Genomic DNA, 15439 nt, shown 5'->3' with positions numbered 1-15439 from the left:
ATGCCCCCCTCTGCTCCTGCTTGCTGCCAGATGAATTATTCTCAAGCTGTAAAATCTGCATAACATCATTAACAAGTATTGTGATATTTAGTGAAATAAGTATGTACATCAGACCAAGGAAGACTGCCATATGTAACAATTCCACTTAATATTTGACCCTTGATTCATGAACCATCCAGGACTGTTAGAATTGTATAAAGACTGCTAGCAGAAAAGAAATTAATTGGTAAAAATTAGGGCTGTCAAACAATTAAAACAATTAATCATGATTAATTGCAAGATTAAAAAAATAGTCATGATCAATCAGTTAAATTGCACTGTTAAACAATACTAGAATACTATTTATTTACATATTTTTGTATTTACATATTTGCATCCGATGAAGTGGGTATTCACCCACAAAAGCTTATGCTACAATACGTCTGTTAGTCTATAAGGTGCCACAGGAATCTTTGCCATATTTGTGTTTAGCACCCCCTCTCCACCTGGTTACCTTCTTTATTGCCAATCAGCTTACAGGTTTTGATGGACAGGTCTGGGTTCTTCTGGATCTCGCCACCCATTCAGCAGGGTATATCTTCTTTATTTTTTCCTATGAATTTATTTGGCGGTGCCTCCACCCCCCTCGCTCCTTTCTGGCAGGGTCACCAGGGCAGCTTGGGAGAAAAATTTTAACCACAGGGGAGTCCCCACTTACTTGCCAGATAGTTGGAGACTTCCAAGAAATAACACAAACACATACAATATATTCAACACAATAATTATATTAAACAGGAGACAAATATAACATAACAGGGTAAAACACTATTTTTAGGTTCACCGGTACCCACGCTGCTAATACCTGTGACTTTCCCCAGTCACGTGACTTGATGTAGCAAATGTAAGATTAGTCCCGTTGGTACGCGTACTTTGTTGGGGTCCTCAAACACCATAAAATTCTTCTCTGTGGTGGTTTAGCAGTGTGGCTGACTGGGTTCAGTACAGCCCAAAGGACTCACAAGGGGGAGAAGGTGGTAAATCCCTCCACAGGTTTAATGTGCAGTAGGTTATAAAATCCCCAAACCCTTACTCCCTGGCTTGAGGACACAGTTCAGGGACTAGGGGGTCCCCCAAAAAATTCCCTAACTAAAAGATGGTGCACTCACAAACTCCATGAATGATCCTCAGGTTGAGAGAGGACTCTGGACTCAGTCACTGCAGAGGGGCTGATCTCTGCTGGCATGGATCCTCTTCAGGCAGGAATCAGGCTGCTTCGGACCCAGGATTTCCCCTCACCACAAAGGGGTGTGGGCTCAAGGTGCAGATTGCACAACTGTACGAAAATCCAAACTGTAGTCTGCTAGCCCAGTGTCCAGACACACTCACAGCAGGCAGCAGCCCTGAACTAGCAGCCAAAGCAGAGATGACAGTGTGGTGACTGGTCTCACCTAGGGAGCTGGAGGGCTAACTCAGCCTGCCTGGGGAAGTTTCCCAGCAAAACTCTACAAACTGGGAATCATCAGTGGAGAAGGAAAAGCCCAGCTGAGGGATCTTGCTTTCAGGTCCCTAGAGGCCAGTTCTCAGCAGAACCCTGCATGAAGGCCTGGGACTCACCAGCTCCCCACACAGCCAGTCCTATTCTTGCCCTGGCTGGCTCCAGACTGACTCAAAAATGGCTTCTCCCCTTTCCTGAACTCCCTGGGAAGGACATCTCACTCCCTATTGGTTTCCAGGTAGACTCTGAGTTTGCCTTGGCTCCCCCTCCCTACCAGGGACAGTGTGCCTCTCCCTGAGCTGCCAGCAGACAGAGCCCCAGGAATCTAGGTAATCTCCTTGAGGGTTACATTTGGATGTTACTTATTTGCTTGCTGCTGCTGAGGCTCATGGTGCCTGGTACTTGGCCTGCAGCTCAAGGCAGGCTCCATGGTGTCGCGTGGGGACTGCATCTTGTTGGAGCCCACGGCCTCCTGCAGCCCTCTGGCCACTCCTGGCTCACCATTTCAGATTTTGGTCTGGTGTGAGTGTGTGTGTGGGAGAGAGAGAGAGTGCTGTCTCTTTAAGCAAAGCACTGAACGCATTTTCAGCCAGCAGCAGCTCGCGGCAGCACTCATTTCTGAGTCAGCATCAGCAGCCAGGCTGCCCCTGCTCTTCAACCCCTGCTCAGCAGCGACCAGGTACACAGGCAGGGGTGGGGAGGACACCGTGCGTTTCTGTACAATGAAGATGGAGTAGAACCCAGAGAACCTTTCTTCTGAGGGAACTTTGCATATCATTTGCATATCCAAAAGATGAGATATTTCATAGACTTATAGACTTTCATAGAATATTAGGGTTGGAAAGGACCTCAGGAGGTCATCTAGTCCAACCCCCTGCTCAAAGCAGGACTAATCCCCAGTTTTTGCCCCAGATCCCTAAATGGCCCCCTCAAGGATTGAACTCACAACCCTGGGTTTAGCAGGCTAATGCTCAAACCACTGAGCTATCCCTCCCCGCAAAATTATCATTTTGGATCAGATTTTGTTTTTGGGGTGGTTGAAGGAAAGATTGGGTACAGCCCGCAGCCCAAGAGAGTAGCCCTGGCTACTATTTCCCTGATCCACTTGTCTGTGCTCACTGAAAACCATTCCTTTAGGAAATGGGAAATCCCACCCTAACTTCAGCTCTGGGTGGAGGTCTAGGCAATAGTTGCCAGAAAGTGGGTTTTTGGAGGGATGAGGTTGATTCCACTGTTTTCCATTAGGGAATCTGTTGTCCCTTGGCTGGTCCCTCTATGAGGACAGGGAGTGAAAAAGAGCACCTCTCTCTGAAGGCCAGTCTATATTCTCTCCTGAGAAGGGAGAGATTGTTTGCATTTTACTGCATTGTCAGCCACCACCGTATTGAGCTTATCTCCAAAAAGGAGGGAGCTTATAAACCTGGCCAAGTATAGGACCTGATTAGAGTGAGCATCCCCCTTCCAGGGCTGGAGTCATAGGTGGCACCTGGCTACTGAGCTGGAAACCATGGCTTAGCCTGAGAATCTCATTGCAACACTGAGGCATCAGCTAAAACACTGTCTGTAGGATTACTTTCATTAAAGTGGAGTCAAAGTCAGGATGATCTCTGTCATTAATGGCTTTGAGATCGTCCAGCCTGGAACCAGATGCTCCTGCAAAGCAGGTAGCTGTCAGGGACTTTTGGAGGGGGATGCTTCAAAGCCCTTTTTGAGAGTGGCATCCATCTTTCTATCCATGGGGTTGTTAGGGTAGAACTTTCCTTCTGAGTGAATAACCATATCCCTGGTGAGGGACCCTACAGTGATGTCAACCTTTAGTGTCTCAGCAATAGAGCCCTTTGGTTCTTGAAAGTTACAGAGCCCGAGTTTTGCTGTTTGTGCTTGTCCTTATCAGGCTTGTTCCATTCATCCCTAATCACTTCCTCCAAGGAGGAGGGAAGGCATATTGAAGTCTCAGGGGAGGATTCTGAGGGGAGAAATTTTCTCTGAGACTTACTCCCAAGGAGCCTGCTCAGGTTTCAGAGTCAGACAGTTCACCTTCCTCAGTGGAGGAGTGCAATTCAATATGGACAAATGCGAAGTACTCCACTTAGGAAAGAATAATCTAATCAGTTGCACAATATAAAATGGGAAATGACTGCCTGGGAAGGGGTACTGCGGAAAGGGATCTGGGGGTCACTGTGGATCACAAGCAAAATATGAATCAACAGGGTAACACTGCTGCAAAAAAAAGTAAATATCATTCTGGGATGTATTAGCAAGAGTGTTGGTAAACAAGACCCAATAAGTACCATTCCACACTGAGTAGGCCTCAGCTGGAGAATTGTGTCCAATTCTGGGTGCCACATTTTGGGAAAGATGTGGACGAATTGGAGAAAGTCCTCAAAGAGCAACAAAAATGATTAAAGGGCTAGAAAACATGACCTATGAGGAAAGATTGAAAAACTGGGTCTGTTTAATCTGAGAAAAAGAAGACTGAGGGAGAGTATAACAGTCTAAGTCTGTAAACGGTTGTTATCAAGAAAAGGGTGATAATTTGTTGTTCTTATCTACTGAAGTCAGGACATAAGTAATAGACTTAAATTGAAGCAAGAAAGATTTAGGTTAAACATTAGGAAAAACTTCCTGTCAGGGTAGTTAAGCACTGGAACAAATTACCAAAGGAGGCTGTGGAACCTCCATCATTGGAGGTTTTTAAGAACAGGTTAGACAAACACCTGTCAGGAATGGTCTAGTTATTACGTAGTCCTGCCTTGAGAGCTGGGGACTGGACTATAAGTTCTACTGAGGTCCCTTCCAGTCCCACACGTCTAGGTTTCTATGATGGAAGGCTGGATGCAGTCTGGGCACAACTCACCATCTGTTGGGACTGGGAAGGCTGCCTCACGTATATAGCACTGCTTAGATTTGACCAAGTGTTTTCTTGGCTGCTCTGCCATGCCTGTAAGCAGCAGAGGAGCCAGCAGAGAGATGCTGCAGTGGATGTTCAGGGAGGGTTAAACCCCCAAAGGATTAATTAACTCAGGGAGAGGAGGAATGCAGAGAAGAGAGAAAACTGCTCTTCATTGCCCAAAAAAATAGAAAAGATAAAATAGAAGGAGTAAGGGCAGAAGCAAAAGAAAGCACCATTGTGTATTGCTGTGGCGGTAGAGAATCTAGCAGTAAGCAGCAACAGAGGGGGTGCGGCCAGACCGTGCTACACCAAAACACCAATCCACCTTAATGAGCTGTACAGGGAGGAGAGCATCCCAGATGTCAAGAATTGTGGGGGATACTGGGATGCAGAAATTTGTTTTGTCACATCAACCAAACTCTTCTGCCACCCACCCCGGTCTCAATTCTGTGAGAAACAGATTCTCTCCCAGCATGAGAGATATAATTTGGTAGCGAATTCCATCTAAAAGCCATTTCTCCGTACCAGTAAGGGAATCAAAAAAGCCTGCTTTCAATGGTATGCATTCGTGCATGCACACACGCACGACCGACACATTTAAATATGTAAGCATAGAGGGCCTGATCTAAAGTGCATTGAAGACATTTGGGGTCTTCTGATTGTCTTCAATGGGCTTTGAGGCAGGCACTGATAGTATAAACTATTGGTCCGTAGCTTTTTGTGAGGAGGGGATCTTCTAGGACAGTGGTTCTCAAACTTCATTGCACCGTGACCCCCTTCTGCCAACAAAAATTACAAAATGACTCTGGGCAGGGGTGGGCCGGAGCCCAAGCCCTGCTGCCCTGGGCTGAAACCTTTGGGCTTTAGCGTCAGCCCTGGGCAGCAGGGCTCAGGCTTTGGCTTCAGCCCTAAGTCCTAGAAAGTCTAACACTGGCCCTGGCAACCCCATTAAAATAGGGTTGCAACCCACTTTGGGGTCACGATCCAGTGTGAGGACTACTGTTCAAGGATATTAAAGTTTCCTATTAAAAACAGAAAAGCTTGGATCACTTAATCATAGTACTTAAAAAAAACAAAAACATTAGAAGTCACTAAACCCATTTAAAATTAGGGCCCTACCAAATTTCTTGTTAACCTGATTGCTCCGCAAACACAGAATGAAGATTACAAGATAGTGATAAGGTCCTATAAATGTTTATGAGCTCCACCTCATCCTACCTGCTGGGAGAGAGCGTGGGGACCAGTAGGAAGGTTGGGATGGAGAAGTGTGGGATGGTTGGGTATGTGGAACACTGGCTTTGTGGATGAAAGTATAGAAGTATGGGGCAGTGGAAAGGGAGATAAAAGGAAGAAGTGTTCATTAGGGTCAATCAGGAAAGGGGTGGGATCATTTTGGATGAAAGAATAAGGAGGCATTCAGGATGCGGGTGGTTCAGAAAAACTGCAGATAGAAATAAAGAAATCCAGTTAGCACTTTTCCTGTGGAGAATGGAAAGACTGGGAGCATAAAATAGCACCTAACCGCACAGAAGACTAGTTACCTGCCATTCAGTTATTGAAGTTTACTATTGGTAAAAAGCTTGAACTATTAATAGCCCAGGAAAGCCAGAGGTAGGGACCATGGTTCCAGTCCAGAAACATGTTCCTTACGGAATGCTCTGATAAACTCACTTCAACGGGTTCTAAATACATTGGTATGTCTAGTTGGATGACTTGTGTGTAGATGTGTGAAGCTACTAACATTTTGTTGTTCTGTACTTTCTTCTAGTTCAGTTCTAAATATAAATTTAAGATTAGCGTTATCACATTACCCTGATAATATGTGCGGTCGCCATATTTTTCTCAACATACTTGCTTTGTGGGTTTCTTTCAGGGTTAGGGTTAGGGTTCCATGCATTCCATGCAAAATGTAAGCAAAATACATTAAAATTAATAAAATCTATATTGCTCAATAAAAATATGAAGACCTCATTGATGGAATAATTAATCACCTAGGAACCTTTCCAAAACTGGTAGAAATGGCCTTATGTGTATTTTTGAACTTCTGAGGTAGTGAAAGCAAAGAGCACTAAGTTTGCATTTTATAGCTAAAACCAACATACTTAATGCAGACATGAAGCAGTATCAGCATAGAGTTCCCCGGCACATATAGTATATTACACAATGAGAATTTGGAAGATATACAAATGAAATATTTTATTCAAATAAACTGTTATTCATGATCCTAGCTGTATTGGAATCCCAAAGTTCACAAATTAAAATTTGCTTTCAAGAGCACTGTTTTCACATGTAAGGTGATAATTATTAGGGATTCTCTACACAGGGACAAGTAAATTAAAATAAACTGAATTAAGACCACTTTAATTTTGAATGAGGGTGTTCATACAGGGGTTTAATGCTATTTATCTAATCCACTTCAAATTCATATCTTGAGTTAATTTGGATGAACTTTCCTAGATGTCCCCATATAGACAAGTCCTTAAATTGAACCACTTAGTTCCACTCAGGTATTGATATAGCGTCATTACCATAGCATCCAAGATGATTACAATGACACTAAACCTCAACACTATTTTCATTCTGAATTATGCAGATCATGTTTTCTATTTTCTTTATCATGCTTTGGCATGCTAAAGCTAGAATGAACAGCATGGTATTGTGGCATCTAAGTGCATTTTTGCAAATCAGACAGAAGACAAGATTTTAGGAGAGTCCATTTGTATTATTAGGTTTGCTTCTGGGTACTTGACTTCTCATGACAGACACTATATGAAGAAAATTAAAAATAGAAGACAACAGATTTCATTTTAAGTTTCCAAGAAGTTTTAAAATATAATTCTTTTACATGATTAAAAATATGACACTTTTATTAAATGAAACACTGTTGGATCCACCTTTTCCAAAAAATAAGTGAAATTTTTCAAAACAAATGATTTTGTCCATACTTCATATGTTAGTCGCATCTATCATCATGGACTCATGGGAAATCCCAGTGCCACACAAATCAATAGCAGAACCCTCACTGATGTCAATAGGCCATCCCAATAGGTCAGGGTCACTCCCTTGTTTAATTTTAAGTTTGCAGAGACCTAGCATAATGGGGTCATCATGATCACGACTGGGGTCCCTGGGCCCTAGTGAAATTTAAATATTAAATAATTATTAGCACACAAAGCTAACCTGATTAAATACATATGACAAAATGTCCAGCACAAACTAGAGTTATTAAAACACTACCAGTAAAACCAGTATTAATTTAGATGGTCTCTAGGTTAGAAGAGACAGCCACAGAAGAAGCTCATTTTTTCTAAATTTTAAATTCACAGAACATTACTACTCTTTGTTTACAGTTAAAAAAACTTTATTCAGAACAATTAACATAATTCACCTATTTACAATAAAATTAGAGTTTTGAAAACTATAAAACATCAAAATACAGAGCTGTTTTTTAAGTTGTTCAAGCAATTAGGTTAAACAACAGGTTTCAAATTGTCAAATTAAAAGTCTGAGCTCAAAATATTACGGCTACCATTTAAAAAAAATTCTAGTAAACTCTTTTCCTGTCTTCTGGTACCCTGTTGGTGCTATCATCCTACATCACCACATTAATATTTTAGAACAAATTGACATTCCAATGCCTAAAGCATGAATATGTTAATATAAGGGGCTGTTCATTTATTTGTAAATGAAAAATGAAAGTTTAATAGTAGAAAATTTCAGTGAAAAGCATAAAAGCAATAAACTCAATGTTCTAATTATTTAAACATTTGATGTATCATAATAAAGACTGGGAATTTGTAAGTGATGTTAAAAAGGGATTTCTTAAAAAAGCTGACACTACCCGTTCCTGAAGAGTTTGACTACTGCAAGGCAGTAATTTATTATTATGCTTGAAAGGGTTATGGAAACAGCATCATGAAATAAGTGGACATCACAATCATCATCCCCAAGCCCAATGACTCGTTTCTATTCTCTTGCTAAAACACAGTAGTAAAAGTCTGTATATGGTTATGGGAAGCCAGAATGGGCGTCCATTAAAAAGTTTTGTAAAATTTAAATTTCAAAGATATATTTCAATGAAATTCTCCTTGGAAAGGTAAGTGGTCATTCTAGAATTGTGCATTACAGTGGCAGACATGGGCTGATAAGTCTCAGACAAGAAATACTGCAGCAGGGAAAAATTAAAGTCCATCCTTTACTTGAATGCTTCCAGTCCTGCCTGAAATGATGAGCATCACATCTAAATCTTACTTTTTCTTAGAAAGACGAATTAAAAGATTTGTTGATGTCCTTGATTTCAGACCCAATGTTACATTTTCTTCAGAAAGACTTCTAACAAGGTTTCTCTGCATATTTGGTTCTTGTTTCCGGCTTCTTGTTCCAATTCCTAATGAAGAAATAGAGGTCATTTTAAAAAACAACAACCCTCTTTCAAAAAGTATCTTTATTTTGTTTCATGTTGGGGGCAACCTTGTGAGATAGCGTGTGGATTCTACAGCTTTTTCTACATTTATCAGCGTCTAGCTTTCATTATTAAAAAAAAAAAAAAAAAAAAAAAGCCAGCTCTCCTAGGTGAGAAGATAATTTGCTCTGCTAAGTTTGTAGTGGAAGATACAGAAACATGACCAGTAAAGGAGGTATAGGACTCCACTTAACGTTGTGCCTTATTGAAAGGAACTATATAATGTATACATAATATGTAGATATATATTTGACACTTTATTCTCTAGTATGCCTAATACCCTATTCAAATTTGTACGTAGACAAATTTACCTAACTCAATTTGAAAAAAAACCAACAGAACTTACTGGTAGCTATTGAGCACCACCTCATTCTTTCCCCGGAAGCATGCCTTTTTGGAAACAAAACTGCTACTATCGTAAGAGCAGAACTCTTTCTTCTTGACCTCAGTGACATAGTATTTAAGCACATGACATATCTGAAGTATGTGTTACTAAATGCCTGAAAGGCAGGAAAACTAACTTGTGTTTATCCCTTTTCTTTAAAAAAAATCTTTTCGGTATGTCTAATATTTTGCAGTATTAAACTAGGTACTCAAATACATGATTCCTTAACAATTCAGTTATAGAAATTGATGTTAGTATCCCTTATTTCCCAACACTTGGTAGAAATAAGTAACATGGAGATAGCACTGTACACAGAAGTACAGAAGCCTGTCTACTATAAACTTTCAAAAAAACTACACTATTCTATTGCAACTATACTATTGCTAGATTTTGTCTGTGGGAAAGGGTATGCGACCAGAGCATGCCTTTAAGCTAAAGTCAGCAGAATGAAATGTAGAGTAGCCTTCAACCTACTCTAAAATTGTACAAGAGGATTATGCCACCATTGGGAATGACTAAGAATGGTAGAGGAGGGAAGGCATAGGTAGCTTTAAAATCATTTTTGCATCCTCCCCATTCCTGAGCCGTGCTGAATTTAGTTCTGACATAGTCCACAATCTAGCTCAGAGTTTTCCATATAATCTCTTCCCATACATAAAGTTACAGAAAGCATTCAGCTTTTGTTTTAGATTCTGTATGCACTGTTAAAGAAAGGGAAAATACTATCCTCTTTCATCAGGATTTTAGATGTAACACTGGTGTGAGGTTGCTTTCCACAAATAAAAATGAAACTGAAGTCCTGACAAAAATGTACAGCACTATGCAAGATATTATAGAATACATCGTATGGGATTATGGTTAAGAGCTGTCCAGAGAGTAAATATTCCGTTTGACAACTTTTGAAATTTGTGGAAGGAAAACCAAATCCTTTGAACATTTTTTTTGAAACACAGTTATGTCAAAATGTCTAAGCGGCAAAGAGTCCTGTGACACAGTCAAAATGTCTGTGTTTGGATGCAAAAAGTCTTCGGAAGCGACCAGAGTGTCTACCCTGGACCTCAAAAACGTTTTGTAGAAAACTTCATGAAAATAAATACATTTTGGCTTTGACAAAGCAACACATTTTAATAAAGAACATTTAGTCAAAAATGTTCTGATCAGCTTTAGTTATGGTTGCTCTATGTGGAAGTTTTCATAGAACAGGTGGGCTTCACAAGTTTTTGGAAAGATGAGAGTAAGGATACTTAGTAAAAATTCATTTGGAGATGAAGACCAAGAGTAAATAGGAGCTTAAAAGGTGTAAAATCAAGAGTGAGCTGAGGTGACAAAAGGACCAGTTAAGAGAGAAATCTGTGTGAAACACTGGCTGGGGAGAACGAGATTAGGGAAGATAATTTACTTTTACAATTATTAAGATGTCACAGTTTGACTTTTAAATCTTGCCTTCAGCAGCTGTTGTTTCAGGGCAAAAAGGTTCAAGGGATATTTGCCAAGTGGGAATGAGGACAATTAGAATACATGAACCTGGATAGTTCTTTCTAATACAAAATAGACTTAGTTTTGGGTGTTTTAGTTTGAGGCAAATTTGCAACGGATTACTTGGGTTTAATCCTTGAGTAACACGCCCTTCAATGCGAGGAAACTAACAATAATATAAAATACATTAGCATCTACAATGGGCACGCCGAGCACACAGAGACGAAATGTTAATTTAGAACTAAGAAAGCCACACTTTTTTGGAAAATTGTGGGACAAATGCTCTTCATACATTTTTAATCAGTAATAGACTTTGTTATAACAGAGTTTTCTATATCTCAGACAGAAGTTTCTTGCAAGTCACTATTATAACCACGTTTTACAGAATGTTTTGGGAACACCACCTACAGCAGTGGTTCTCAAAGCCGATCCGCCACTTGTTCAGGGAAAGCCCCTGGTGCACCAGACCGATTTGTTTACCTGCCGCATCCACAGGTTCGGCCGATCGCGGCTCCCACTGGCCGCGGTTCGCTGCTCCAGGCCAATGGGGGCTGCGGGAAGGGTGGCCAGCACGTCCCTTGGCCTGTGCCACTTCCCGCAGTCCCCATTGGCCTGGACCGGTGAACCGCGGCCAGTGGCAGCTGTGATTGGCTGAATCTGCGGACATGGCAGGTAAAGAAACTGGTCCGGCGCGCCAGGGGCTTTCCCTGAACAAATGGCGGACCGGCTTTGAGAACCACTGACCTACAGTATTGTAAACAATTGCTAGCGGCTAAAGAATCCTTAAATATTGCTTGCAAATTTCATCTTCTCAACTTATCACTGCTGTGTTTTCCCAAACGGTATCAAAAATTTATCTCATAAATCTCTAGTTGGAAAAGTAATCAGTGCTGTGTTAAAAGATGAAGCAAGCATTCAAGAAAGGTTTGGCAAAGTGCTTAAGAGATTATTTTATTTCTCAATAAAAGCAGATCTGGAAATTCCATAGCAGGCACTTAAAGCTGATACTTGTCAATGGGACTGTGCCAGATCATACCTGCTATCAGTGAAGAGTATGCTTTTAGAGTGATTAAAATCATTCAAGTACCTATAAAGATGATGTTTTTATCATTTACATTTGTTATAAACTTGGAATACTGGGACCACGTCTAATCAAGACCCAATAATTGACTAAACTTATTCCAAGTTGGGTGTTTGTTGTTTTTTGTGTTTGTTTTTTAAATGAGTGGACATACCATATTCAGCAAACAGCTTAGCTGACTGATCACAGCAGCAAACCATGAAAATGAGAAATTGTAAATGTCAGAATTTAATCTTGGACCTCCTACACAACCAGCCATGGCCACAAATTCCAGTTTAATATCATAAGTTATAGTTTTGACACTTACCTGCTTTTTTGGGCACTCGTAAAGGTTTATGACTTAACAAGATATCCTGTCGAATACGCTTTGCAGACACAGTATTTTGCAGGCTACTTAACCCACTCTTTGGCACAGAACTTGAAAAAAAGGCAAATAAAAAATTTACTTTTAGTGAAGCAATGTTAAGCCCTCTCATTGTACCTTGGTATTTCAGGACATGCAGTCTGAAATCATATTAAACAGTAAAAAGAAAAGGAGTACTTGTGGCACCTTAGAGGCTAACCAATTTATTTGAGCATAAGCTTTTGTGAGCTACAGCTCACTTCATCGGATGCATACTGTGGAACCTGCAGAAGACATTATATACACAGAGACCATGAAACAATACCTCCTCCCACCCCACTCTCCTGCTGGTAATAGCTTATCTAAAGTGATCACTCTCCTTACAATGTGTATGATAATCAAGTTGGGCCATTTCCAGCACAAATCCAGGTTTTCTCCCCGCCCCCCCACCCACACAAACCCACTCTCCTGTTGGTAATAGCTTATCTAAAGTGGGGAGAAACCTGGATTTGTGCTGGAAATGGCCCAACTTGATTATCATACACATTGTAAGGAGAGTGATCACTTTAGATAAGCTATTACCAGCTGGAGAGTGGGGTGGGTGGAGAGAAAACCTTTTGTAGTGCTAAACACCCATTTTTTCATGGTTTATATGTATAAAAAGATCTTCTGTACTTTCCACAGTATGCATCCGATGAAGTGCGCTGTAGCTCACGAAAGCTTATGTTCAAATAAATTGGTTATTCTCTAAGGTGCCACAAGTACTCCTTTTCTTTTTGCGAATACAGACTAACACTGCTGTTACTCTGAAACCTGTCATATTAAACAGTATCACCTAGTATTAGTGGGTCTTACTAAAAAAATGCAACAGAATAAACTCAATTTTCTTTCTGGTGGCTGTCTTCAGATTTCATTTCAAACAGTTTTCTTTTAAAGCTTTGTACTACAATCTTGTAGGAATGTATTAATTGTGAAAATAAAAACAAACAAGTATATCATTTCATGAAACAATGTAGTCCAAAATTCCATTGATATTTGGGAAGCAATGAATGCTAATTGGATGGTCATAATTAAGGACATAAGCGTACTAAACAGAAACCAGATGTCACACGAACAAAAAGGTCTCGAAATGGTCAAGCTGTGTATATTGCTTCAGTCAATTTTTTCATTACTACAATAATTCTCCCTCTGCCTCCATATAGTGGAGGTGGATGAATGGAGGGAAACAATCATTTCACAGCTAAGCTTTAAAGAAGGTGGTTGAAGCTGACAGTTTACTAAAAGAAAAAAAAACTAGTATTTTATAGTATTTCAACTAATGGAATTAAAGCATGACAATGAACTACAATGAACATGAAGTTGTCAGTGGCATCACACTCCTACCACTATTGTCCCGCTCACCCTCCATGACCTGATTCTGTAAGACAACTTTGAAATCCAGATACAGTAATTTTTAAAATATAAACCACAGCTACATTTCTACATGTTTTCTTGTTTCTCTAACAGTATTTTATAGCACCATCCTTCATACTTTATAGAACTCTGGTTTAAAGGCTGTTTTGTTAAAAAGCTTGTGTTCTACTCAAATACACAGCAAACAGGAAAACTGATTAAGGCTAGGATCTGCTTCCTGCTGGGGCCCCTTTATCTCTGAAGCCTGGCTCCTGAGAAGAGGATCCACTCAGTGGGGGCATGTGAGGAGCCTTTAGCAAGGGACCCTCCCCCCTTCCTCCCCATGTTACTAATGACTGGCTTCCAGTCACTGGCCTGGGAACCAGGGTTGCTGGTTACTATGTTTAGCAAGTGTGTGTGTGTGTGTGCGCGTGTGTGTTGGGGGAGGGATGGTTGAGATTTAGACATTGTATTTCGATGCTGGATTGCGAGGGATATATTTGGTGTAGGGAGGGCATGGGGCAGTGGGGGGGGGGGGGGGGAGAGGAGGAAAATATAAGGAATGCTATCTCTCTTCCTTCTCCATAAACAAGAATGTGGTTCCCTTCTCTCTTCCCCACACAGTGTTAGATAAGAGAGGGTGAAATGTGTCTCATCTGGTTTTAGGAATGAGTGTGTTGCTTGTGGTCAGACAGCATGATTTTAGGGAGGAAAAGAAGAGAGTATTACTGAGAGAGCAAGTGCTGAGGTTTCCTCTAAAAGTTATCCTGGTTCGGATAGCAGGAAAAAGTGTATGGGAGAAGTGGGGGTGGGGATAGTGAAGCAGCTGTTTTGGGGGGGGCGATTAGGCTGTATGACTTTAGTGGTTTAAATGGAAGTCAGTGGAATGCTTCAGTTTAGAAGAGTTTTTACTGTTACATAATATTTGCATCTAATCAGGCAAAAGAAAGTTTCAGAAACAAAAATGGTAATTATGTACGTTTCTAGGATTAACCTCTTAACCTTAGGAATTAGTGAGTGATTTTGCAGCAAACTTAACTGAGGCATTTCATGTACTCTGAGAAATTTAGTTATTTTTCCTTAGAATGCTGTGCACTGCTTTGACGAAATGCCACAGGAATCTGGATTGTTTAGCTCAACTCAATTATTTCAGAATATGTGGAAATACAAAAGATACCTCTCCCAGCCCAGAAAGCAACAACAGAACACTTCCTTTTAAATATAAATTGATGTCAACTAAAGCATGAGCATGGAGCTTCTTCACTTCTTGGAATGAGTGAGTGTACTGAACTTCCAGGAAGAACAGACCTGTTTTAAAAAGGTACCAGAACAGTGATGCAGCCTGTGCTGCATTTCTGCAGCCTGTGCCTTTGCTAAATTAGGAATAACTGAAGATTTGTTTTTTTTTTAAATGATAAACACTCATAAAATTAGGGTTGCATTTCTCACTCAACTGTGCTAATAATATTAAAAAAACCCAAACAACTACTTGAAACTTGATATCAGGATTCATGACTTCTCCAGAAGCATTTTATGGATAGAGCCTTCATTCAGACATTAAAAAATAACTTATGCTGGAATGCATTACTGACTGTATCAACCAGTGCCAATCTATAACAGCAACTTATTTAAAGGGATGCTATTTTTTTTGTTTTTAATTAAAAACAAGTTTTTCTGCTAAAGGACCCTTGAATAGCATCTCCTGAAATTAAAAAAAAAAACCTCTTAAAAACTGGTGTGGTGTGAGAGGGATTTTTCTACTACCCTGATGTTCAGAAGCGATTTTTCACAGGCCACAGAGTAACTCCACAAAACATGAGGCCACCCTTTATCCTTCATGCCCTTCCCTTGCATAGAAGCCTGCTTGCTGCCCTTCCAGTTTCAGCTTTGCTGCTGCTATTACTAGTAAACATTCTCTTTCAGGATCTAAGTA

At 40.4% G+C, this 15439-nt stretch overlaps 1 protein-coding gene across 1 annotated transcript in view; it reads right to left on the bottom strand.

Annotated features, from left to right (window-relative positions):
* Positions 1-7740: 7740 nt before the first annotated feature.
* Positions 7741-15439, bottom strand: part of KIF18A (kinesin family member 18A) — a 107386-nt gene continuing 99687 nt past the window's right edge. Inside the window, exons 16-17 of the mRNA XM_048854028.2 lie at positions 12079-12188; positions 7741-8754 (exon numbers count right to left, since the gene is read on the bottom strand). Of these exons, the coding sequence (XP_048709985.2) occupies positions 8615-8754; positions 12079-12188 (250 nt within the window). The 3' untranslated portion in view covers positions 7741-8614. The remainder of the gene's footprint in view (positions 8755-12078; positions 12189-15439) is intronic.

Source organism: Caretta caretta, chromosome 6 (assembly GCF_965140235.1).
Source record: "Caretta caretta isolate rCarCar2 chromosome 6, rCarCar1.hap1, whole genome shotgun sequence".
Lineage (NCBI taxonomy): Eukaryota > Metazoa > Chordata > Testudines > Cheloniidae > Caretta > Caretta caretta.
Note: the sequence above shows the minus strand (reverse complement) of the source record. Positions and strands in the feature narration are given on the sequence as shown.